Raw genomic sequence first — 24,631 nt, 5'->3', positions numbered from 1 at the left:
TTGAAAATATTGGGGACTCTACAATCAACCAGACCAAGTTTCAAGTCTAATATTTACAATCTACAATATTTTAAGCAATATATTCGCTTCTATGCCTATAAAATCCTTGCCTTTTAGGATCAATGCAAGGGTTGTACAATGCATAGATAGGGTTTTGATACATATTGGATGTTCACTGTCCCATAACTTCTGTTATTAATATTACTACTTAGACCATTTTTGTTACTGTTGCTGTTGCTACAAGTACCATAACAGCAACAACAAAAACAAAAGCAGTTACGATGTTTTGGGTTTTGCTGTTGTTGCTTTGTTTTACCTTTTAAGAAAACATGTGAAGTGTGCATTGAAATGCAGAGTGAGAGTGCCCACTTCTGCTTAATAGAACTGTCTGCAGTATGGCAGTTCTGCTTGGGCTCATCTCAGTCTTCTACTTACTTTCTTCTATAATGCTACCTCAGAAGCATTAAGGAGAAAAACAGGCTTCAATTCTGGAAAAGCTTCCAAAAATGAAGCTAGCTATTAGAATGGATCATTATTTAATTGTCTTTTTAATCTGAACTGTTGGACCATTTTGCTGTGACTTATTCTTCGATCAGACGAGCCTCCTGAGTAGAGTCCATGTGCTTCTTATAGCCTGTCCAATGCTTATTGCCATGGACTCAAGTCCTATATGACTTAGAGACTAAGCTTTAAAAAAAACATTTCTGCATTTCTCATTTCTCTTTTGTTCCTTTCCTGTTATTGGGAGAAAATATTGTACCTTCTGAAACATGACATAATATGTAAGCATAATATGACAAGAAGCTCTTTCCCTTGGTATACCATTAGACTATACCATTGGGTATACACTAAAGGTAAGCCAAGAATTAAAAATATATATTTATATAAATGTACTTGATATGTACTGACAGGTATCCTAGACAACTTACATGGTTTTTAGTAACTAAAAGGACAGAAACCTCTAATAAGGAAAGTCACTGGGAAACTCTCATTTTTTTCAAACCCAGGACCTTGAACATGTTAGGCATTGTGCCAGTAAGCTACATACCAGCCCTTGATTTGTTTTGCTTGTTTCAAGACAAGGATTCACTATAATGGCCTTACCATTCTCCTGCCTAATTTCATAATGCTAAAAATATAGATATTCACAATCACACCTGACTAGAAAGCTCCTTCATTGAAGAGAGCAAGAGAAAGAGTATAAAACAATGAAAGGAAAGGAGGGAGGCAGGGAGGGAGGTAGGGAGGGAGGGAAGGAAGGGAGGAAGGAAGGAAGAGAAAGAAAAGAGGCTGGGTGTTGGCAGCTCACACCTGTAATTGTAGCTACTAAAGAGGCTGAGATCTGAGGTGGCAATTCAAAGCCAACTCCGCCAGGAAGTCCATGAGATTATCTCCAATTAATCACCAAAAAGCCAAAAGTGGAACTGTGGGCTCAATTGGTAGAGCATTAGCCCTGAGCAAAAAATAAGCTCAGGAACAGTACCCAGGCTCTGTACCAAAATAAAAATCCAAAGACCATCACATAAAACCACTCAAAACAAAACAAACCTCTCTTCAACCTCCAAAATTAAGCCATTTTTTGATACTTTCTCATGTTTAACACTTTCTCGGGTATCTAAAATGCTCAAAACAAATCACGATTCCTATGCACCTTTTATTTTAAGTAGCAAAATAGATAGGTTTAAAAATATTGCTATGAAGTTCTATTGTTTTCCATCCCTTGTCCCAGTACTCTTCTTGATTTCCCCTACAATGGTCTCCTAATCGTGTGTTTATGTATGTGTGGGGGGGGTGGTATGTTAATTTCTCAACTTAGAAGATAAAATTCATTTGTTACACATATACACATATACACATTCACATATAGACATGTTCCTCTGCCAATGCTTTTTATAATTTACTGGTTACTTGTGTAAATGTACATCATAGCTCCTATTTCTTCTTAACAGTAGTTGTTGCTCCACTCCATTGTCTGATGAAGATACTGTCCATATTCATCTCTCTACCTTTCATCTGCTTCACCTCACTTTCAAATGTCAATATTCCCTTCTTTTGCTTTGCCATTATTTTCTGTATACATAATTATGATTACTATGTTCTGGCTAAACGTTGACTATAACTCAATTAACACCACTCAAACCAGAAAAGAAGTTCACTACAAGACCAGATGGTGTTAGGATAGCATTTCCTTTTTTACGAGTCCAATGCGGCAACCCATAGACCATCTGAAAGAGAATATTCTCTGCTTCAAGAGAAAATGTGTTACTTTTCTTCTCACTATCAGTTCCCTTAAGTTGACTCGCACTCCATTTGCCTTCATTTTTAGAAATTATTTGTGCTACATTTCACCTTTTCCTATTTTTAGATGGCTTTATTTTTTATTACTTGATAAATAATTGTACCTTCAACCTGACTAGCCATTTATGCATAAATAGTTCCAAGTATTCTTTCTTCTACAGAGGTATTCTTACAAGAACCTTCTATTTTCAAGAACCAATCTAAAGTAGTTGTTCTCTGAATTTACTGCTTAATTTGTCGTCATCTGATTTTCTTTTACTTGCATCATATGTTAGATAAACTTTTGTCTTTCTGCACATTCTCAGTTTTCTGGTTTATAACTCTAAGAACTTGTTGAGATAGGAAGCCTCAGAAATATACATTATAATTTCTAGTATGTCTGAAATGACTTTATTCCACACTTACATTTCAGTGACAATTTGATAAGATATAAAATTTGAGGTTATAAATAATTTCTTTTTGAATGCATTGTACTTTTCTTTTTATACTAGCATATATTAATTGCACAACAAAATTTCATTATAATATTTCCACACTTAAGTATAATTTACCTTGATCAAATTCACTTTTTATCAAACTTTGAAGGTTAATTCTACTTAATTCTACTGCTTCCTGAATATATATATATAATTCTATTGCTTCCTGTATATATATATATATATACATTCATTTTAATTTCATGTCTGTTTACAGAAAATAACAATGATAAAGACTAGACTCTCCTGAACAGAAGATATTTAAATATCTGTAACCTTACAGTATATCCAAATTATAGAGAACATTTAGTCATAATGACAATGAGAGACTATGCAAAGATATTCACACTATAACAGCCAAGTGTTTTCTAAAACCTAGTTATAAAAGAATACACATATCACATTTTAAATATATACATAAATTATGTATATTCATATACACACATACATATGACACACATATTTACACTCCATAAGTGAATAGAAATATGTATTCCAAAATGTTGATAGTAGGTATACTAGAAAAGTCATCTTTGTGGATGATTTCCTTTTATTCATATTTTTCTGTATTATTTAGATTTTTTTTATCAATACCAGGATTTGAACTCAGGGTCTTCTGCTTGTTAAGCAAGTGCTCTACAATTTGAGCTATATCCCCAGCCCTATTAGCTATATTTTTAACAAAAAAACACATGAGAACTTTTAAAAAGAAAATGACACAAAAGGTTTTAACTATATGGGGCTACAAATATACAATAAAATTTACCTTCTTTGCTATTGGTGTCTGTGTGTCTGTGCTGGTCCCGGGGCTTAAACTCAGAGTCTGGGTGCTATCTCTGTGCTCTTTTGCTCAAGACTAGTGCTCAATGAACTTGAGTCCAGCTCCCCTTTAGCTTTATTTTGGTGGTTAATTTGAGATAAGAGTAGCAGGGTCTTTCCTGCTTTGGCTGGCTTCAAGTGGTAATTCTTGAATCCCAGCCTCCTGTGTAGCCAAGATTATAAGCATGGGCCACTGGTTCCCAGCTCCATCTTAACTAGTTTAAGTGTACATACAGTTCTGTAGTATTAAGTATATTCATACTTCCATGTAACTTTTACATTTTACATAATTAAAAATATACTTTGAATACAGATTGTCTCTAATTGTTGACTTTTCCTCATTTTTCCCTTCTACATCCCAGTGGAATACCACATTTAGAAATTTATCCAACTAAAATGATTTTATGGATTTTTGTGGATGACTTTTTCTATTTAGCATGTAATCAAAATCCACCTATAATAAACTGCATGACAGGATTCTTTCCTTTTAAAAACTAAATAATATTCCATAGTATGATTATGAACATTTTGGTTATTCATTCATCTGTCAATGGACATATCGGTTGTTTCTATATATAACCTATTGTGAATAATGGTTCTATTGATGTGGGTGTACAAATATCTCTTTGACAACCTGCTTTCAATAATTTTGGATATATAAATAGCAGCATGTTTAAAAACTGCTCTTCTTTTAACTGATTCCATGGACCACTAACAACAAAACAAAGAAACTTTTCTCACATACTCATTGTACTTATACCAGTCAAGTTATATGGCTTTCTATCAATTCAGTTTCCTCTGGTAACTGGTCACATCCTGTCAGTTACCCTTCTCAATGTAATTACCTTAATCAAACATTGCATAAACTATTGAATGCACATAAAGTTAAATGCATATAAAATTTTGAGAAAGTGGAAGCAAGTAACTAAAAAGAAAAACATGTGTTGGAGTAAGGACAGAATAGAGAACAGTAACATACCTGAAAACCACAATCTAGTAGGAGTCTATACACTGCTTACTTAAATGTCTTTAGATATTTTTGAACAAAGAAAACATGGAAAACGTAGACAATGCATTCTGTTTGTAGTTTATGCTAATCATGAGATCAATAACAAAATGAAATCCACAGTCCCACATCCAAAGATTAAAAAATAAGTACTATTTCTACGATTAGCTATTTTAATTGATTTTTCCAACCATCAGTTCATATTGTTTGAGATAGATAGAGATGCTGTGTCAGACAAACAATAAATGTATATTATTATAATAAAGTAAGCCTCAGACCACTCTGGTAATCAGAAAAATTTAATGCTTTAATTATAAAATAAATCAGGATATTGATTCTATCCTTTGCCTCTTTTATCTACTTTGTTATTTTATCAGGGGAATTTTATTCCTTATGTCTACCTAAAATATCCTTTTTTATAATTAAATTCATTTGTACAATTCCATTTCAAACTGAAATTCATTCGATTTGACAAGATCTACAGGGGCCACTAGCTTTGCTATTGAAACTATTATACTGTGTGTATTTCAGGTACTTCTTACAGTGATTATTCTTTTTTTTTTTTTAGGCAAGCACTTTAACCACTAAGCCAAACTCCCAGCCCCAACAGTGATTATTCTTAAGAGAAAGATCTCTTCAAAAGAACTAGTAAATATGGTTAAGTGATAATAATTAAAATGTGTTCAAAAATAACTGGTGTTGGGAACGTAGTCAAATTAGTAGCTACAGAAACTTAGTAAAATCGTAATTTAGATTAATCAGTCCTTTGAAAATCTAATTGCTCATTTATTTAATATTTTCAAATTTAGAGAATTTTATAGAGACTTTGAAACTTTAAAGTATCACCATAGATACTGTGTGGCTTTGCAGTATACACTTTATCGTGACTCCCAAGTCCTTGAATTACAGGAGTTATTCTAAAGCAAATGAACAGCAGCTGAAGTTCAAATACTTATGAAATCATAAAAATTATACTTCTGAATAGAGTCTTTGACAGTGCTTTTATATCTATATGTAAGTACACAGCTAAATTTTGAATGAGCAATATTGTGACTCTTAGAAAATCATTTTTTAAAGTCTTATGAGAATGTAAATCTCATTGCAAATAACAAACTAGGACTGTGTCAATGACAAGACTCCAATATGGTATTCCACTGAAACTTGAAAATCATGCATAAATAATAAGCATTGGGAGGGAAAAAATCTTAAATTAGACAGCGTAACACTAAGCATTTATTTAATATAACTAGATATGTACTAGAAACAGACACTGCTGAATAAATTTAAAATGTAAAAATTACATTCTGTATTCTCCAGAATTTGTAAGTTGTCATGAACAATGCATGCATTTGTCATTCATAACCGAGATTTACTTATAATAATGACTAAAAATGCTTCATATATTCAAAATATGAAATGATGGAATTTTATTATATTGTCTATAGTCCATCAAAGAATAAAAATAAGAAAATTGCAAGCTGGGCATAGTAGTTTGCCCTAGATACTGGAAAGGTAAAATCAAGAGGATAAGAGTTCAAGGGAGGGATAAGTAAAACATTCACAAGACCCCAAATCAGTTTGCTATAATTGTAAATAAGGAGATTGTGGTCTAATATTACCTAGGAAAAAAGCCAAATTATGTCTCGTGGACACATTTAGTTTCAAAGAAAGGAGCTAGGCTAAGATATGTTTGTGGGAAATATTAATGTTTAGTACACTCATCTCTAGTATTACGATTACCAGGTAAAGCTGAGAATTGGTGGCTTACACCTATAATCCTAGCCACTCAGGAGGCTGAGATCTAAGGATCATGATTCAAAGGTAGATCCAGCACGAAAGTCGGTGAGGCTCTTATCTCCAATTAACCACCAGAAAACCAGACATGGTGCTGGACTCAATGTGGCAGAAGGCTAGCCTTGAGCTGAAGAGCTCAGTGAGTGCACCAAGTTCAGAGTGTAAGCCTCTCTTCCCAGCTTATGACCATTAAAAAAAAGTTACCAGGTAATCAGCTCTTTAAAACTGAATAGTTACATCATATAGCCCCAAAATATATTGCTGATATTAGTACAAATTCACCTAATTATTTCACTCCATCCAGAATAGTAAGGTATCAATACATATTAAAATTAACTATTAAGATAATTAAAAGAATCACATAAAATGTCATGTATAAAACTATGTTTTTAATAAATTTCCACAACAAACAATGCCAAGAAATACTAATACACTCTTTTCTTTATATGGAAATGTTTTGCTAAAGATTCTGCTTTATTAAATCCCAAACCCAGATTTATTTTTTTACTAAGTTTAGTCAGCATGTATACCTTTTTTGGTTACCATTGCAGATAGTAAATAACTAAATAACACTAATACTCATCTATGTACTTTAAAGGTATTTTGTATCATGAATTATCTTTTATTCCAAACAATAATGGCCAATAGACACTTGAAGAGATGAGATGTTCCACATCTCTGGCCATAATAAAAGTGCAAATCAAATCAACATTGAGATTCTACCTCACCCCAGTTAGAATGGCCATCATCAAGAAAATTAAGAATAACAGGTGTTGGCCAAAAGGGAACACTACTACACTGCTAGTAGGAATGCAAATTTGTCAAACAACTCTGGAAAATGGAGGTTCCTCAAAAGACTAAATATAGAGCTTCCCTGTGGCCCAGCAACCCCACTCCTGGATACCTACTCAAATGACAACAAAAGAGACCACACTAAATCCACCAGCACAACCATGTCTATTGCAGCATTGTTTTTCCTAGCTATGATATGGAATAGGATCAGTGCACAAATACATTTTTTTTCGCCAGTTCTGAGCTTGAGCTCAGGGCCTGAGCACTGTCCTTGGACTTTCTCAAGGTTAGAGCTCTACCACTTGAGCCTCAGCACCACTTCCGGCTTTTTCCTATGTATATGGTACCAAGGAATCGAACCCGGGCCTTCGTGTATGCTAGGCAAGCACTTTAACCACTAGGCCAAACCCCCCCGCCATTTAAAAAAAAATATTCAATATAGCCAAGCATTGGAAATAACCCAGATGCCCCACTACAGATGAAAGAATATAAAAAATGTGGTACATATATACAAGCGAATTCTACATAGCCACCAGACAAGACAAAATAATGGCATGCACTGGGAAGTTAATGCAACTAGAGCAAATCATGTTGAGTGAGATAAGCCAAGACCAAAGGAACAAAAGGGGCATGGTCTCCTTGATATGTGAATATTAGATCCAAACAGTACAAGAGCAATGACTCAATACTGGGGTACTCAAGGTCATTCATATGAACTCGGTGATATAAATATAACTATACAGACATTTAAATCTATGATGGTATATATATTCTGTGGACATATTGATATATTATATAGATCCATATGTATCTATAACAAACAGCTTAATTTTAATTTGTTCTTAAATTTATGTGCCAGTTATTCCATATAGTAATACCATTCTTGAATACTTGTTTATTAAATTTGGCATTTGAAATATGATGTAAAAATCAGTGTTAATAAAGTCTTTTACTAGAAAATGTGGCATATATACACAGTGGGATTATATGCTTCCATCAAAAAGAATGGCATTGCCCCATTCATAATGAAACAGAAAGACTTACAAAAAATATTATACTAAGTAAGCCAGACCCCAAGAAACATAGAGTGTATGGTTTCCCTCATACATAATAATTAGAATGTGCCTATAAATCTACAATGGATAGTAAAAGACAAATAATTACACTTGGACATGTCTAATTAAACATCCACACAGTGAGACAAAAGAAGGATATACTTTGGAGAGGATCACCAGGCCTCAGTAACTATGTGCATATGACCATATAAAATGATACTTACCAAAATGGATCCCAAGCTATGGGAAAAATCATTTTTTCTGTTTTTCTTTGGTTTATTTCCTTTTGTCTCTGTATTTGTTTTTTGTACCTTTGTTTTGTATATAAATCTATTAGATTTGGGGGCAGGGAAGGAGAAGTATAGAAATGGTGGGACAAAAGGTGAAGCAACTCAGCAGTGATATTCACTAAAAACTATGTTGTTAATGAACTATACAACCTGGAGAGAGGGGAGACATGAGGGAAAAAACTGGGAGAGACCAAGGGAATGGGTTGACACTATTCAAAGGGAAATACACTCATTACCTGATTTATGTAACTGTAACTCCTCTGTATATCACCTTTATAATAATTTTTTAAAAACCATCTATATATAGGAGAACAACTGGTAGGAAAAACAATATACAATCATAATTATTGGTTATATCTAATACTTTGAACTGCTTTTTTATACTTCATGTTTAATTGCTAAAGTAATTCCAGTTTTATCCATAAATGCCAATAAGAAAAGTGCTTAATTATCAGTCACAAGAGATTTTAAGTTATTCCATTTTCTAAGAAACAAGTCATTTAGTCAAAGACCTTTGTTAATGCTTTTACTTTTAATAGCTAACAGGAGCAAACAAATTCTACCATTTTTAATAATTAAATGACCAACCTGACATGTCTTTAGGAAGATGAGTCAAACAATCTTTTATCAGTACTAGAACAAACACACATATTTTACTATCATAAATACTGAGAAGTATGTAAAATAACAATGTAACAGCAAATAAAATATTGGTGACTAGTTAAATGTTTGGCATCACTCATCTAAAATTTGCCCATCACATTTCATGCTTAAGGTGATCACAAATCAAAAATAACCACTGAGCTCATACTTTATTCAAAACTTTGCAGGAACTTAAAGGTCACTTGATTTCTCATAATTCAACTTCTTAAATTTATTTAACAAATACATAAACATTGTATTTACTGCTAGGCACTATACTAAGAACTTTTCAAATATTAATTAATTCTTTAAATCAGTGTGTATAAATAGAAAAGCAGATTTTAGAAGTTTATGCCCTATCCATACAAATTACTAAAAATTCATATATGCATATAATTTTTATATATATTGTTCTTTTTTATAATAAATCTAAGCTATACTTAGCCTGTTGATCTGCCCAGAGAAGTTAAGAAAAAACAGTTTATACAAACATCAAAAGGAAAGACTGTATTTCTTCTGTTGTGTGCATATTTATGTTGCTAAAAAGGATAAATTACTAATTTTATAAATATATTGAGAGAAAACATAAAAATAAACTATCTTCAAACAATCCAGAGCTCATAACTACAAAACCTACCTACACAAAATAAAACAAGTTGAACTTCTCTAATTTTCCTTAATGAAGAATGTAACTCAAATCAAGTTTTCAAATGTCCATTTTTCTATCTTTTCTAAGCAAACCACCAGATAATACCAATGGAAGTTTAACTGTATTTTTCAGAGAAAGTAAAAAAGGCATATATGAGAGTTCTAAGGTTATTTAGTCAATTTCCTGCTCAGGAACTTTATTTTCACTACATTTCTCAGAGCTTTGTAGAGCTATGTTAGAGAAAAGTTTTCACTACAGTATATATTTTTCCTTCAGTGATATAGAATGTTTCTAGCAAAATTAAATCATATTGAAACCCTTTTAAGAAAGGCTTATTCTTGCCTTCATAAACTAAGAAATATCCTATTATTTATCTGGACTTAATTTTCAATCATAATGGCCTGCTTCCTCAAACTGGTTTCAATGTAAAAATTAAAAACCTATAAGTCAAATATAACTAAGATTAACACAAATTTACTACATCAGCACAAACAATGTCCTGAAAAGATATCCTATGATTCTGTGTGTAAGAAATTTATTTTATTTTTTATTGTTGGGGTAATGTATAGAAGGGTTACAGTTACATTCACCAGGTACATTACTTCTCACACATTAATAGCCCTTCTCATGTTTTTGTCCCCATTTCCTTCCCCTCACCCCCTCCCAATCATCTTGTTTAAAAAAACTTTTAACCACTTCAATCTCAATATAAATTCTAATTTCATCACAGCTTGTTAAAATATGAGTAGTAACTGCCAGACAATTCATATTAGTATCAGACTATATTGTGACGTGTAAATTCTTTGAAAGCAAAGCACATCATAGGAAATTCCCATTAAAGTAAATTTTAAAAGAAACATTTTTCTTTTTTTTGCCAGTCCTGGGCTTGAGCTGAGGGCCTGAACACTGTCCTTGGACTTTCTCATGGCTAGAGCTCTACCACTTGAGCCTCAGCAACACTTCCGGCTTTTTCCTATGTACGTGGTACTGAGGAATTGAACCTGGGTCTTTGTGCACGCTAGGCAAGCACTCTACCACTAGGCCAAACTCCTGGCCCTAAAAGAAACATTTTTTATTAGCATATGTAAGTTGTACAAAAGAGATTCACAAAGAATCCTGATTAAACTTGTCCCCTCTACCATTCTCTCTCCATCTCTTCTTCCCTCTTTCGTAAAATAATTTGGTTTTTCTTCATGGTTGAGTAAAATTTCATAGTAGTATGCATTAATTGGGGCTGATGGGTAAGTCAGTAGATCCCACAGTTGGGGATTATGAACAGAGGTGTAGTTAACAAAGATAAGCATGCAGCTATCTCTCTCTCATATATTGCTTTACACTCCTGCATCTAGATGACCAAGGGGTATATGGTATAGTTATAAGGTAGATCTAGTTTTAATTGAGTGATGAACCTCCATATTGATTTCCATTGTGGTTACATTAGTTTATATTCCTATCAATTGTATATAAGGGTTTGTTTTTCTCTACATTCTTACAATAATTTGTTGTTTGTCTTCTTGATTTCTCTTATGACTAGGGTAAGATGGAATCTTATTGTAGTTTTGAACTGCATTTTCTTTATGGGTGTTGAACTTTATTCAACATTAGAATTTCTTCAACTGAGACTTGCATGTTTATTTCCCATGGGTTAATTATTAAATATTCACAAAGCACTAGAAATGCCTTAGTAGTAATAGCTTAAGTGTGGATAGCATTTTGCAATCATCCCTAGAAATGAACCTGTTCTGTGCCATTTATGAGAAAGGAAAAATGATTCAGAAAGGTTACCAGTTCACATAACTTGACTCTGTCACCATTCTAATTTCTTAACCAATTCTAGTGTAAATACACTGCAGCTACCTCAGTTCCCATGTGAGCCAAAAAGAATAACTGATCATAAACATAAACATAAACTAATTGATTGATTTCACAGGAAATGACACAATTGAATAGAAAGAGAAAAGGAAACAAGGAATGTGCATTTGGAATATTAAATAAGAAGATGAACTGAATCTGGATGTGTTGCGCAGAGAGAAAAGTCTCCCTAGTACCACTAATGAGGTAGGGTCTAAGTAGTCAGGAATAAAGAGGAACAAGCTAGGAGGGACATTATGTAAACAGCTTTCACAGTTTAGCCTTGACTCCTTATTGTACTTGTATCTTCAGTAGCATGGATTGCTACTACTTAGCTGTCTTCCAGTTGACAAGGTTATATCTTTCCTCACAAGATACAAAAAGAATAAATAACGCCCCACAAGTTTAGGACTTGCTCAAACACACCCAAAAAAAATGATTGTCAGTTCAGTAACTGTCTCTACTTACTTCATTTAAAGGAATATCAGAAAATCTTGGTTAAAAAACAGAATATTTCTTGACTGATTAAACATTGTCTATATCTTTGCACTTTGAAAATAAAAATAAATTTAAATATAAAATATAATTCTAATGCTAAAATGCTGTAGAAATTTCCAAATAAAAGTATCTCTTCAAATGAAAGGACCTCCAGGATATAGAAACAAAAGCCATATAACAAGTGATTGTTGTCCTTAATGTACTATGTTATCTCTCATCTCTTTTGCTGTCCCTTGGTTATCTCATATTGTTACAGTATTTCACCTTGTTATCTGATATATTGTATATTTGAAATAGGATAGGGAAGGGGGGAAAACAAGAGGAGGGGTGGGGATGAGGAGAGGGAAATGGGGACCAAGACATGAGAAAGGTATCAATGTTTGTGAAGTAATACACCTTCTATCTGGTGAATATAATGCAACCCTTCTATTAAATACAATAAAAATATATGGAAAAGAAAAAAAGACTTCACACAATAAAAAAGTATGTCTTCATAATATTTCTTCCTTGCAGGCAGCACATCTTTATTTATGTACATATGTATGTATGTGTGGTATGTGTGTGCACTGGCACATGTTCACTTGCACTCTCCTGTACCAATACCAGAGTTGAAACTCTTAAACTCATTACTGTAGTAGTGGTTAATGGGAGTTAAGAGTCTCATGGACTTTTCTGCCTGGGTTGTCTTGAAGCCTCAATCCTCAGATCTCAAGCTTCTGAGTAGATAGGAATATAGGCAGGAACTATTGGCACTCAGCAATACTATAGATCTTACAGTACTGGTATAATACAAAAATATAAAAGAGTACTTGTTAATTATTTCCTAGCCAGGTATGCTTTCACGTACTTATATTTGCATTTCTTTCTTCTCAAAGTAGGTAAGCATGTCAAGTATTTAGAGAATAAAGTGTAGGGGACATCCAGAAATCATCTACCTCTAGTCATAACTATATATCAAAATGATTTAAAACAACTGCAATATCTATGTACATGTTATCTAAAGATTAAGTTATATTTACTAATACTAAGTACTAATATGAAATGAGATACCAATGTGAAAACATTTGTTTTTCACATCTTTTTTTTTTTTGCTAGTTCTGGGCTTGGGCTCAGGGCCTGAGCACTGTCCTTGGACTTTCTTAAGGCTTAGCACTCTACCATTTGAGCCTCAGCACCACTTCCAGCTTATGTTTTTCACATCTTAAATTATCTTAGCAACTCCAATCTTTGCAAAAGTCTAAACTAATACTGGTATTTATTGTAACAGCATCTTTAAGCCATCTGTGATCTATCAATTTATTAATCATGTAACCCTGGCAAAACTACTTAACTACATGAATTTCACATTCCTTTTTGCAAAAATCATAATAATAATATGTTCCTCACAATAGTTCTATGAGAACTGAGTAATTTTCAAAATTCTGTACCATATAGCAAATGTTTAGCAGAATGACTCTTGCACTAATGTAAATTATACGTATGAAATGTCTGTAAATGTTCTAAAAGTATTATGAAAATTGAATTATGATTATATTAATTATATGAAAAATATTATTTTAAAAATCTTTAAACCTAACAGGATCATTAATGATCTAAATCACACAGTATGTATGAAAAATGTTTAAAAACAGTAGAACCAAAAATAGTAGAATTCAAAATGAAGCCTGGAAGACTTAGCATGCTATCTTGTCCAGACTACGATATGACAACAATATTTATAGATAATACACTTGTATTTATAAGACAGAATATTAAGTTCTATATTAAAGACATTAATTATTCATGTTTTGAGCCCAAAGACACTCATGAAATGTTGTTAGAGCCAAAATAATGTGAATTCCCCTTTAGGATATTCATGTTAGTATACATTGCCAAAATGCCAATATATGTAATCATATACTAATAATATACACTTTGACATATGCATATAATTTATCATAAAATTACATGACACAAAATTAGTCACAAAATGAATATGAGACTGAAGACTGCCAGGCACAGGGGAGGTGGTTCACACCTGTAATCCTAGCTACTCAGGAGGCTGAGATCTGAGGATCAAGCTTCAAAGCCAGCCCAGGCACAAAAGGACCTGAGACTCTTATCTCCAATTAACCTCTAGAAAACAGAACTGGGGCTTGGCTCAAGGGTAGGGCGGTAGCCTTGAGCTGAAGAGCTCAGGGACAATGCCCAGGCCCAGGGGTAGGGTGGTAACCTTGAGCTGAAAAGCTCAGGGACATTGCCTAGGCCAAGTTCAAGCCCCATGACCCACAAAAAAAAAAAATGAAAGACTTAAGACAGAATATTGCTTCAAAATGCATATTACGAAAAAAGCTACATACTGAAGTTTCCAAAATCCTCAAATAAGTGATGTGGTTTTATATCTGATTTAATATTTACATGTGCCAGTACTGGGGATTAAACTCAGAGCCTAAGTATGGTCCCTGGTGCTTTTTCATCTCAGGGCTGGTGCTCTGCCATTTGAGCCACAGCTCCACTTCTGACTTTTTGGTGGTTAATAAAAGTTTCATGGACTTTCCTTCCTGGGCTGGCTGTAAACCTCCATCCTCAGATCTCAGTCACCTGAATAGTAAGGATTATAGAGACACGAGCACCTAGTACCCAGCTCAATATAGTTTTGAAAAAACAATTTAAAAGATTAAAACTTAGTCTATAATACAGCACTTTATTCCACAGAAACATGACAGAAATTCATAAGTTACTTCTGAAATTAAGGCAAGTAAATTTTAATTATTCCCTTTCTTTGTAACATTATAAAAATATTTAGGATATTCAATCTCATGAAAAAGTTTTTAATACTATGTCAAATTTTAGGAGTCCCTTTTTATTTCTTTGCTTCATTTTTCTTTCGTAAGTACATTACTTTAAATGTCAATAGTTCTTAAATATATGTGACAAATAAAATATCTTCATTACAGTTTGAAAGGAGAGGAATTCCTTTTTGGATTCCATTAGATAAATGAAAAATGTAAAAAGGAAAAATTATCATATTCCCATATGGTGAACATTAGCAATGAATTATTATAAGCTTTTACACTTCAAATAATTTTTATAATTAGTAACATCAAATTCATCTAAGAATAAAAATTTTCCTTACATCAATATTGAGTTTACACCAACTCCATTACTGAAATTTTTAATTAATTAAAATTTTAATTAATTAAACTTCTTTGAAACTCATATAAGACTGCTGTTCTTTTCTGGCTTCAAAGACAAAATGGTGATTTTGAGTTAATATATACACAAAATGTCTTCTGGTCTTTTAAATTGTACATATATACATATAATTTTCTAGTGTCTATCACTGAAAGTGACTAAAAACTAAGGTAAGGAACTCTGAAACAGAAGACACGTGTATATAGACTGCATCAGACAGACTTAGAAAAAATAATTACATAAGCTTCCTGGCAATTCTTTTTCAATTTTCTTTTTCATTTTAGAATCTTTAATAAGATTGTGGATAAAAACTAATTTGACTTTCTACAAACATTTTTAATGGGTTAAGTAAGTATGTATTTCCACAATTCTAAAATCCCCAACTTTTGAACTCTGAGACCACAATTAATTTGGTATCAAAATATGACCCCCAATTGATATGAAGTTGTATAGTGTGGATACGATATTAGTATGTTTTATTATAGAATATTGTTCCATAAAGTATTCTGGACCAGGAGTGTGGCCTAGCAGTAAAGTACTTGCCAAGTATGCATGAAGCCCGGGGTTCGATACCTTGATACTACATAACCCCCCCCCAAAAAAAGTATTCTAATAGTAACTGGAAATTGGGTGTGGCTATGCACAACTGTAATACTAGCATTGAGGAGGTTGAGGAAGGAAGAGTGAGAGTTCAAGGCTAGTCTGAACCATATAGAGAAACTCTATACATAAATAAACAATCACAAACAAATGAAGTCCAAAGTCCTTTTAGTATGTAGAGGCATAAAATTAGTCAACTGTGGGCCTTATAATTAAGGCAATCTTATCATTTATCCAAAACTAGTGAGAACTGGGGATATTCAGAACACATAGTTGATTTCTGTCTCTAACACATTTAAGTCAAAAGGAGAAAAAATTAAATCGATTGGAACATGCTGTGGCAAGTCCTGGGAAAGTCTTTTTCTCTGCTTTTTTTTATTACAAAAACTTTATTGTGAAAGTGATGTACAGAGGGATTATAGTTACATAAGTCAGGTATTTAGTATTTTCTTTTTAATGTTATCACCCCCTCCCTCATTTTCTCCCAGTTTTTTTTTTTCCATGCTGGTCTCTCTTTCCCCCAAATTGTGTAGCTCATTTCTAACATAGTGTCTAGTGAGGAAAAGAAAAAAAGAAATGCAAATATGCCAAATCAATAAACAATAATTTTTAAAGTTGAAAAAAAGTATACTGTTCCATACTTCATTGTGAGTACTATGTAACTGATACTAACTAAATTGTATGGCCTTTGCATAATTAAAAAATATAAATTATGAAATGTAATTATGCCCAGATATAGCACTGTAGACCTGATTTTAATACTGCCCCTTTCCTTTGAAGATGAGTTTACCACTAAGTCTTTAGGTATGACAATCCAGAATTCCATACATACACACTAAGTTCTAAGAAAGTATCATGTCTAAGAAAGGCATTTTCCATACCTTATCTCAAATTTTCTACTTAAAAGTAGCTTCTATTTTCTTAGCTTATGAATAAGGAAATAAAACCAAAAGGCTTAACTATGTTTCCCAAATACTAACACATGATAGTTAATAGTATGCTCATTTATAAGGCCCTTAAAATTTCCAAATTGTCTGCAATTTCATATACATGTAGAGCTGATTTTTTTTACAGTATTAGGGATTTGACTCAGGGCCTAGTACTTGTTATAGAAGTACTCTACCACTGAAATCATGAAAACAGGTCTTTTTTTCTCTTTATTGTTCAAATGAACTGACCTTAGACTGTGATCCTCCTTCTTCTTTCTATCTTTGTAATGTATGAGATTACAGATGTGAGCCATTAATCTGGTAATTTTAACAAATTAAAGTATCCAGTCTACCTGAGCATTGGTAAGTCACATCTTAGCTACTAAGGAGGCTGAGATATGAGGATCAGAGTTTGAAGCAAGCTTGGGCAAACAAGTCAGTGAAATTCTTATCTTCAATCAATTAGTAGAAAGCCACAAGTAGAGCTGTGGCTCATTTTTGTGGTAGAGCACCAGCCTTGAGCACAAAAACTCAGGGACAGTGCCCAGACCCTAAGTTCAAGCCCTAATACCAGCACACATATACATGCATACATGTATGCATGCATGTGCACACACACACACACACACAAACACACACACACACATCCAGTCTAAACAGGTATCCACAAAGCATCAAACCTAGAAATATAGAAAAACAAGGTAATTCAAACAAAAGTTTTATAGTTGGAAAAGAGAGAGACAGAAGGAGCTAAAAAAAATTGATGCAGGTGCAATCTACATTTAGATAACCATATGATTTTCTTTTTCTTATATTTTATTATTAAATTGCTGAAAAAAAACAAAAATCTTGACAACCATGTGGCCATTTAAAGTGACAGGATTTAACAGAAGAAATTTCCTTTCATAACTCTGACTTTCTTACAGGGTTAACTGCATGCTTGAAAAAAAATATATTTTAAGAGTCCCTTCACTTCTTAAAAAAAATATTTAAAGTCCACCACACAGAGAGACAGTTCCATGACAAAGGGTAACAATTTTACACTCTTCAAAACTTGGTATCTGCCTTTCTTATAACAAAGCAATTATACCAAGGATAAAAATCTTATATTGAACACCTACTGTATAAATTTTGTTTTTATACTGAACACATTTGAGACATTTTATACTAAAGCTCTAAGTAAACTCAGAAAATAATATTTTTGAACTCTCCAAGTATATAATCTCTAATATCTACAACTATTCTTCATTTCACACATTAAGAAACTGAAGAGCAGAAAAGTTGAACCAAAGTCCATGCCTCATAAAAATCAGCTATAGGATTTATGCAAAGATTGGAGGGGGCCTAGTGTAGCCTAGTGGTAGAATGCTTGCCTAGCATGCACAAAGCCCTGCATTCAATTCCTCAGTACCACATATACGAAAAAAGCTGGAAGTGGTGCTATGGTTCAAGTGGTAGAGCTCTAGCCTTGAGAAAGCTCAAGGACAGTACCCAGGCACTGAGTGCAAGCCCAAGGACTGGCAAAAAAATAAAAAAAAGAGATGTGATCCCTAGTTTTTTCCTCTTCACTTTGCTAGAATATACATAAACTAAGAATATTTCATGTAGGACAGAAGTTTTCATCATAGTTATGAGGTTTTTCAGTATGTAAACTGCTAAAATATAAATAGCCAAATAATGAATCTGTATAATATTAAAACAATCTGAAAACCAAAATACAAAATCATTGCAGATACTCAGAAGTTTACTGGAGTTCTCTGTGACAAAACTTCTCTACATACAAAACATATATTTTTGAGAAGCGCCCTGAAGTTAAAATGAATAAAATATATAAAGCATTTAGTACATTACCTGGCACAAAACAAACACTCCATAAATGTTGCCCGTTGTGTTGAGAACTCACAGGGCTGTACTTTATACCATTTTTGTCTAGCAATATCTAGATACCTGATATAAAATCACCACTACCATTGGACTATGCTCTAGTGCTAAATGATGTTTAGTACAATAGAATTTTCTATTTTTGGTTGCTGGAGGAGTTATGAAGGTTGAACTTTTCACTTAGGGTTTGCTAGGCAGGGGCTCTATCATTTGACCCGCAAACATACTTGCACTGGGCACTGGTGGCTCACGCCTATTCAGGAGGCTGAGACCTGAGGATTGAGGTTCAAAGCCAGCATAGGCACAAAAGTCTGTGAGACCCTTATCTCCAATTAACCACCAGAAAACCAGAAATGGCACTGTGGTTCAAGTGGTAGATCAATAGCCTTGAGCTGAAGAGATAGGGACAGTGCTCAGGCCTCAAAACCAACCAAAACAAACAAACTTGAGACCATATGATTCAGAAGCTAGATAAGCTTCTTTCCCTCATCAATTCCTCCCTCATCAAATGTATCAATAAGCTCCAAATGCAATTTTACATTCTTTGTATTTTTACTTCACTAGACAGTGTTCAGGCTACTGAGTATTCCATTTGTATTGAGATACTTTTTATAATTTTTTAGGGACTCTTTATCTCAAAGATTAAGTGATTATTCTTTAGCCCTTTGATAGTTGCCATATTAGCATTATATTCCTACTAGTATCCAAGGTTAAAGCCTTTAATTGCTTTCTTTTTACAATATGTATTTATTGTTACTGTAAGGATGACAAACAAAGGGGTTACAGTTATATAAGTCAGATAAAGAGTACATAGTTTTAATATGTATTTTCTTCCCCCTCCCCAGTTTCTCCCTCCCAGCCCCACCCGTGAGTTAAATAGTTCCTTTTCAACACAGTGTCTAGTATCACTACTGCATTTGTTCACCCTTTGCCCCACAATTTCTTTGTCCCTCCTTGCCTTCCCAAAGACAGATAAACAAGCAAATAAGACAAAAGGAAATGAAAACAAAAACAGCAACAAAGAAGAAAAGCTTTTGTTTCCATTTCCTGGAGTTCATTTTAATGATTATTTTATATGGTCAGATGTACATAGCTATTGCACCTATGTGATCCTTTCCTAATACCCTCTCTGGTCTCACTGTGTAAATGCCTAGAAACTTATGTAATTTATGTTTTTTTCTTTTACCACCCAGTGTGTTTACTTGTAAATTTTAGTTATGTTCTGAGTTACCACAAATGAGGGAAATGATGCAATCGATGTTTCTTTGGGTCTGACTTATTTCGCTTAATATAATTTTTCCAAGTCTTTATTTTCCTTATGAATGGTACAATATCATTTTTGGATGAATGAGTAGAATTCCACTATGTCTATATATCACATTTTCTTGATCCATTCATCCACTGAGGGATTTCAAGGCCGATTTGCTATTTTGACAATGGTAAACAATGCTGACAAAAGAATAGGCGTGAGGACCAAGAGAATAGAATAGAAGGCCAGAAATGAACTTTCAAACCTACAGCCATCTAATATTGGACAAGGGAGCCAAAACACAGGATAAAAGAAAACCTCTTCAACAAATGGTGATGCCAAAATTCTCCATCCACATGCAGAAACCTGAAGCTAAATCTTTACATATCACCCTGCACCAGAATCAATTCCAAAGGGATCAAAAACCTCAATGTAATGCCAGATACCATGAAACTATTACAGGAATAGGTAGGGCTCCTAGGCACCGATAGAAATTTCCTACTTAAAGATCCAGAATCACAACAAATCAAAGAAAGACTGTATAAGTAAGAGAGCATCAAATGAACATAGATAACAAGACAAAGAGAAAACCCACAGAATGGGAGATTTTTATTGGCTATGCATCGAACAAGGTCTCATATCTAAAATACAGTTAGAGCTCAAAAAATTAATCCCCCCAAAAATAAACTTTCAAAGAAACAAAGACCCAATTAATAAATGGGCTAAGACTTAGATACTTCTCAAAAGAAGTAATAAGAATGATCAATACACATATGAAGAAATATCCAACATCTCTGGCCATAAAAGAATTGTAAATCAAAACAACATTGAGATTCCACCTCATCCCAGTTAGAATGACAAGAAAGCTAACAATAACAATTGCTGGCAGGGATGTGGCCAAAAAGAAACTCTACTACACTGCTAGTGGGAATGTAACTTTGTTCAACCACTTTGGAAAGTAGTATGGAATTCCTCAAAATATCCAGCAGTGTCACTCCTGGTCATTTATCCAACAGCATACAAACAATGCCACACTAAGGCTACCAGTAGAACTATGTTCATGGAAATAATCTTGATTGTGCTCTAATCTCTCTGGTTGTACTTCTAAATCTCCCTAGATGGGACCAAAATAATGCAGCCACTCAAAAATTCATTTTAGGCCTCTTTTCCCTCAAGGTAATTGCATCCACATCCATGTCATCAGTAACTGTCTCAACTCCAAATAATTCTTTCCATGCCAGTTCAGACTTTTCTCTCTTTTTTTTATTGTCGGGGTAATGTAAAGACAGGTTACAGTTACATTCGCCAGGTTAAGTAGGTGCATTACTTCTCAAACACTGATACCTCTTCTCATGTTTTTGTTCCTGTTTCCCTCCCTCCACGCCATCCTAATCATCTTGTTTTTCCCCCTTTCCATCCTTTCTCTTTTTCAAATAAACAGATAAACATATATGCCATATACCAGGTAACAGATACAGTAACAACATGAGATTAACCATAGGGGAAAAAAGAAAAAAGAAATAACATAGTACATTAAGAACAAAAACCACAAAGATAAACCTCTTGTTTCCATATCCTAGCGTTCATTTCATTTAGTCTCATCCTATATGACCTTATGTGAATAGCTTTTAAGCTATTGTGATCCTCTGCTAGGAGAGTTCTAGATGTGTACGAATTATTACAAATGAGGGAAACCATTGAGTCTATGTTCCTTTGGGTCTGGCTTACTGCACTTAATATGACTTTTCTTACCCACTGCTTTATTAATGTCATCATCTATTTGTCTGTCTTAAAGATACCTCAAACTTTTTATATCACAAACCAAATTCATAATATTCCCTCTCCAACTGAGCCAAAACCTCTCCCAATCCTCCCTATCCACTTGTACAAGATAGAAAATGACAAGTGGTCTTTGATACTTCCTACTCTTTTGCCCTCTCATTTTTCTATACCCTATTAATTTATCTTGTAGATGCATCTCACTACTTCTCCATTGTTACTTCTGTGTCCCTATATTCATTATTTATCTTCTATACTCATCATGGTATTCAGAATTATGTTTTTAATGTTCAGCTTCCTTCCTTCCTCCTCCCTAAGGGCCTATGTGTATCCACATTTGTCCCCTAGCTCCTGACATAGAAAAATCATATTTCCACCAGTTTTGAGGTCTGTCCACTTAAGTTTCCTTCCACCTATGTCACTCTTTGCTGTTGTTTTCGTTTATTTTGATTCTATCATATTCCAGCTAAAATATCACCCAAGACAAGACATTCAGCTATTCATTTACTTATTGATCATATACTATATACTACATTCATTTCCAGACATATGGGACTCATCAACAACTAGAGTCCCTTGGAGTTTACATTTCCACATGAAGACAGTAATCAAAATATATAAGCTAGTAGATTCGACCCCCAATAATTCTATTAGGAAAGAAGGAAGGAAGGAAGGAAGGAAGGAAGGAAGGAAGGAAGGAAGGAAGGAAGGAGAAGGAAAGAGAAAGGAAGGAAGAAGAAAGAAAAAGGAAGGACGGAAGGAAGGAAGGAAGGCAGGCAGGCAGGAAGGAAGGAAGGAAGGGGAAGAGAGAGAGAGAGAGAGAGAGAGAGAGAGAGAGAGAGAGAGAGAGAGAGAGAGAGAGAGAGAGAGAGAGAAAGGCAGACCCAGGGTAAGAAAATTAGGAGCAGAGTTTCCAGTGTCTAATTTGGTATGTGGTATATAATTAGTATTTAATAAATATGTTGAATACACAAATGAATAAACATGTGGGTATCTTATGAGACAGCCAAATTCGAAAATGAATGGAAGAAACAGAGATTCTACTGAAAGAAAAAGAAACCATAAAGGGGACCTTGAGAGATAATGGTCCCTTGAACCCATTCCTGACCATTTCATATAGTTTGTAGTTCCAATTTCTGAATTACACACATGCACACACATACAAATATGCACCAATACTGTAATCATTCAAGTGAGTCATTCTTATCACATCTAAATACTTCATTAGGACATGTATGTAGTTATGGATACCACTTTCATCATCCATCACCATATTTATTCTTAACCCCCTGGTCTCTTATACACATACGTATGTTACCCCTTGTATTAAAGTTTCAGTTCTCCAGTCCTCGACCTCTCTTATGAACAAATTCCCTCACCAGCTGTCTTTTATGATCCTGTAAGACACTTTGGTCACTCACTCTCTAGCCCAGCCAAACCCAACCAGGGTCTCTTATAAGAAGAGGACTTTGGGACTATCTTCCCTTCAAGACTATCTTCCACTCAAAGAGATGTAGAGATGCACCCTTTCGTGATTCTGAATGACCTTTAGGATTCCATATACACTACTGCCTCTGCTTCAGCCTCCTTTGACAGACTCCTGAGGGACTGGGCTCTGGATGTCCTCTCAAGCCTACTGTCCACCTCGGGATTCAAATGAAGACCTCTACAGTTTCTCTGTGACCAGAGGTGGTCCTGAGCACTCTACATCTTTTTAAGTTGTACTTTACTGTCAGGGTGATGTACAGAGGGGACACTCTACACAAATACGCTGAGTAAACCGTATATACCTGTCTGCTTGGGATCCCCAGAGCCTCCCCTCACTGCAAATCATGCTCAAACTAACTAAATCCCTCCCACCTTCCCATGGTGTGGAGAACGCGCCTAGCCCGAGGTACCGCACAGGTGCCCCTCAACGTTAGGACCTAGGTCTGCCCTCGTGTGTCACAGCCCTTTCTGGGCCCATGCTCCCTCAAGCGTGTGCACACCCGCACACACCCTCACGCACACCCCTTCACCGGCAGAACTTCGAGGTCACTCCGAGGGGTACACACCACCCTTGACCCCTGACCCCGAGGTCACAGCTCCACCAAGCAAACACACTGGAGAGTCTCCTCAGGAGGGAAGAGCCTGGTCTAGTTCCCTTGCCCTTTGCAGGCCCAGGACAGCCAGGCAGCCTCAGCTTTTTCTTCACCGACCGCCCCCACAGACCTGCCTCAGGCGTCGTCTGGCTCCGTTCCGCCATTTTTGTTGTCCCTCAGACTCGGAGCCCACGTAAAAGCTACGGGGCAGTGGGGAGCGAGCGGAGTGGTGGGAATCTGCCGGCTGACAGGAGCTCCCTCCGGCAGACGCTGTGCAGCGGTTGCCAAGGCAACTCGCGGTGGGTGCGCAGGCGGCTGAAGCGTGGCGGAGGGAGGGGGGGTGCGAGGGGCGGGGTCAGGGAGAGCGTGCTGCCTAGGCCCCGCCCACGAGGTGCCAACTCCCTCCCCAGCCTGGCTCCCCGGGGCGGAGCTAAACTCCCAGCTCCCTCACAACCAGGCCTTAGAGTTGTACAACTGAGCATGCTCGGCTGACTCCGGGCAATGGTGTAGTCCTGGAGCTGACCCCAGAGCCTGGCTGGACTGCATTTCTGTGCTTGGTGCTGAACTCTGGGGACTTGGGAGCGAAGATTTCAAAGGAAGTGACTATGGTAGCTGAGTCTTGAAGAATGACTGTGTGTCAAAGGGACAAAGGAGAAGAATGTGCAGGACAGAGAAATCTCTTGAGTACAGATGTCAACTATAGCTGAGCACAGTTACGCAGGGTAAAGTGTTGCCTCTGTAGAGAAGTCACTGTGTGACTACGGTAGT

The 24,631-nt window shown here is 35.1% G+C and overlaps 1 protein-coding gene across 3 annotated transcripts in view; it reads right to left on the bottom strand.

Moving 5' to 3' along the window:
* The window catches only part of LOC150061855 (BEN domain-containing protein 5), a 971,256-nt gene extending 947,140 nt beyond the window's left edge, over positions 1 to 24,116 (bottom strand). For all 3 annotated transcript variants that reach the window (XM_090334883.1, XM_090334882.1, XM_090334881.1), the window contains exon 1: positions 23,994 to 24,116. In XM_090334883.1, the coding sequence (XP_090191009.1) occupies positions 23,994 to 24,027 (34 nt within the window). In that variant the 5' untranslated portion in view covers positions 24,028 to 24,116. The remainder of the gene's footprint in view (positions 1 to 23,993) is intronic.
* Between the last annotated feature and the right edge of the window lie 515 nt (positions 24,117 to 24,631).

This window comes from Megascapheus bottae, chromosome 6, assembly GCF_031878675.1.
Source record: "Megascapheus bottae isolate mThoBot1 chromosome 6, mThoBot2.hap1, whole genome shotgun sequence".
NCBI classification, from domain to species: domain Eukaryota; kingdom Metazoa; phylum Chordata; class Mammalia; order Rodentia; family Geomyidae; genus Megascapheus; species Megascapheus bottae.
This window is presented reverse-complemented; position numbering and strand designations above follow the sequence as displayed.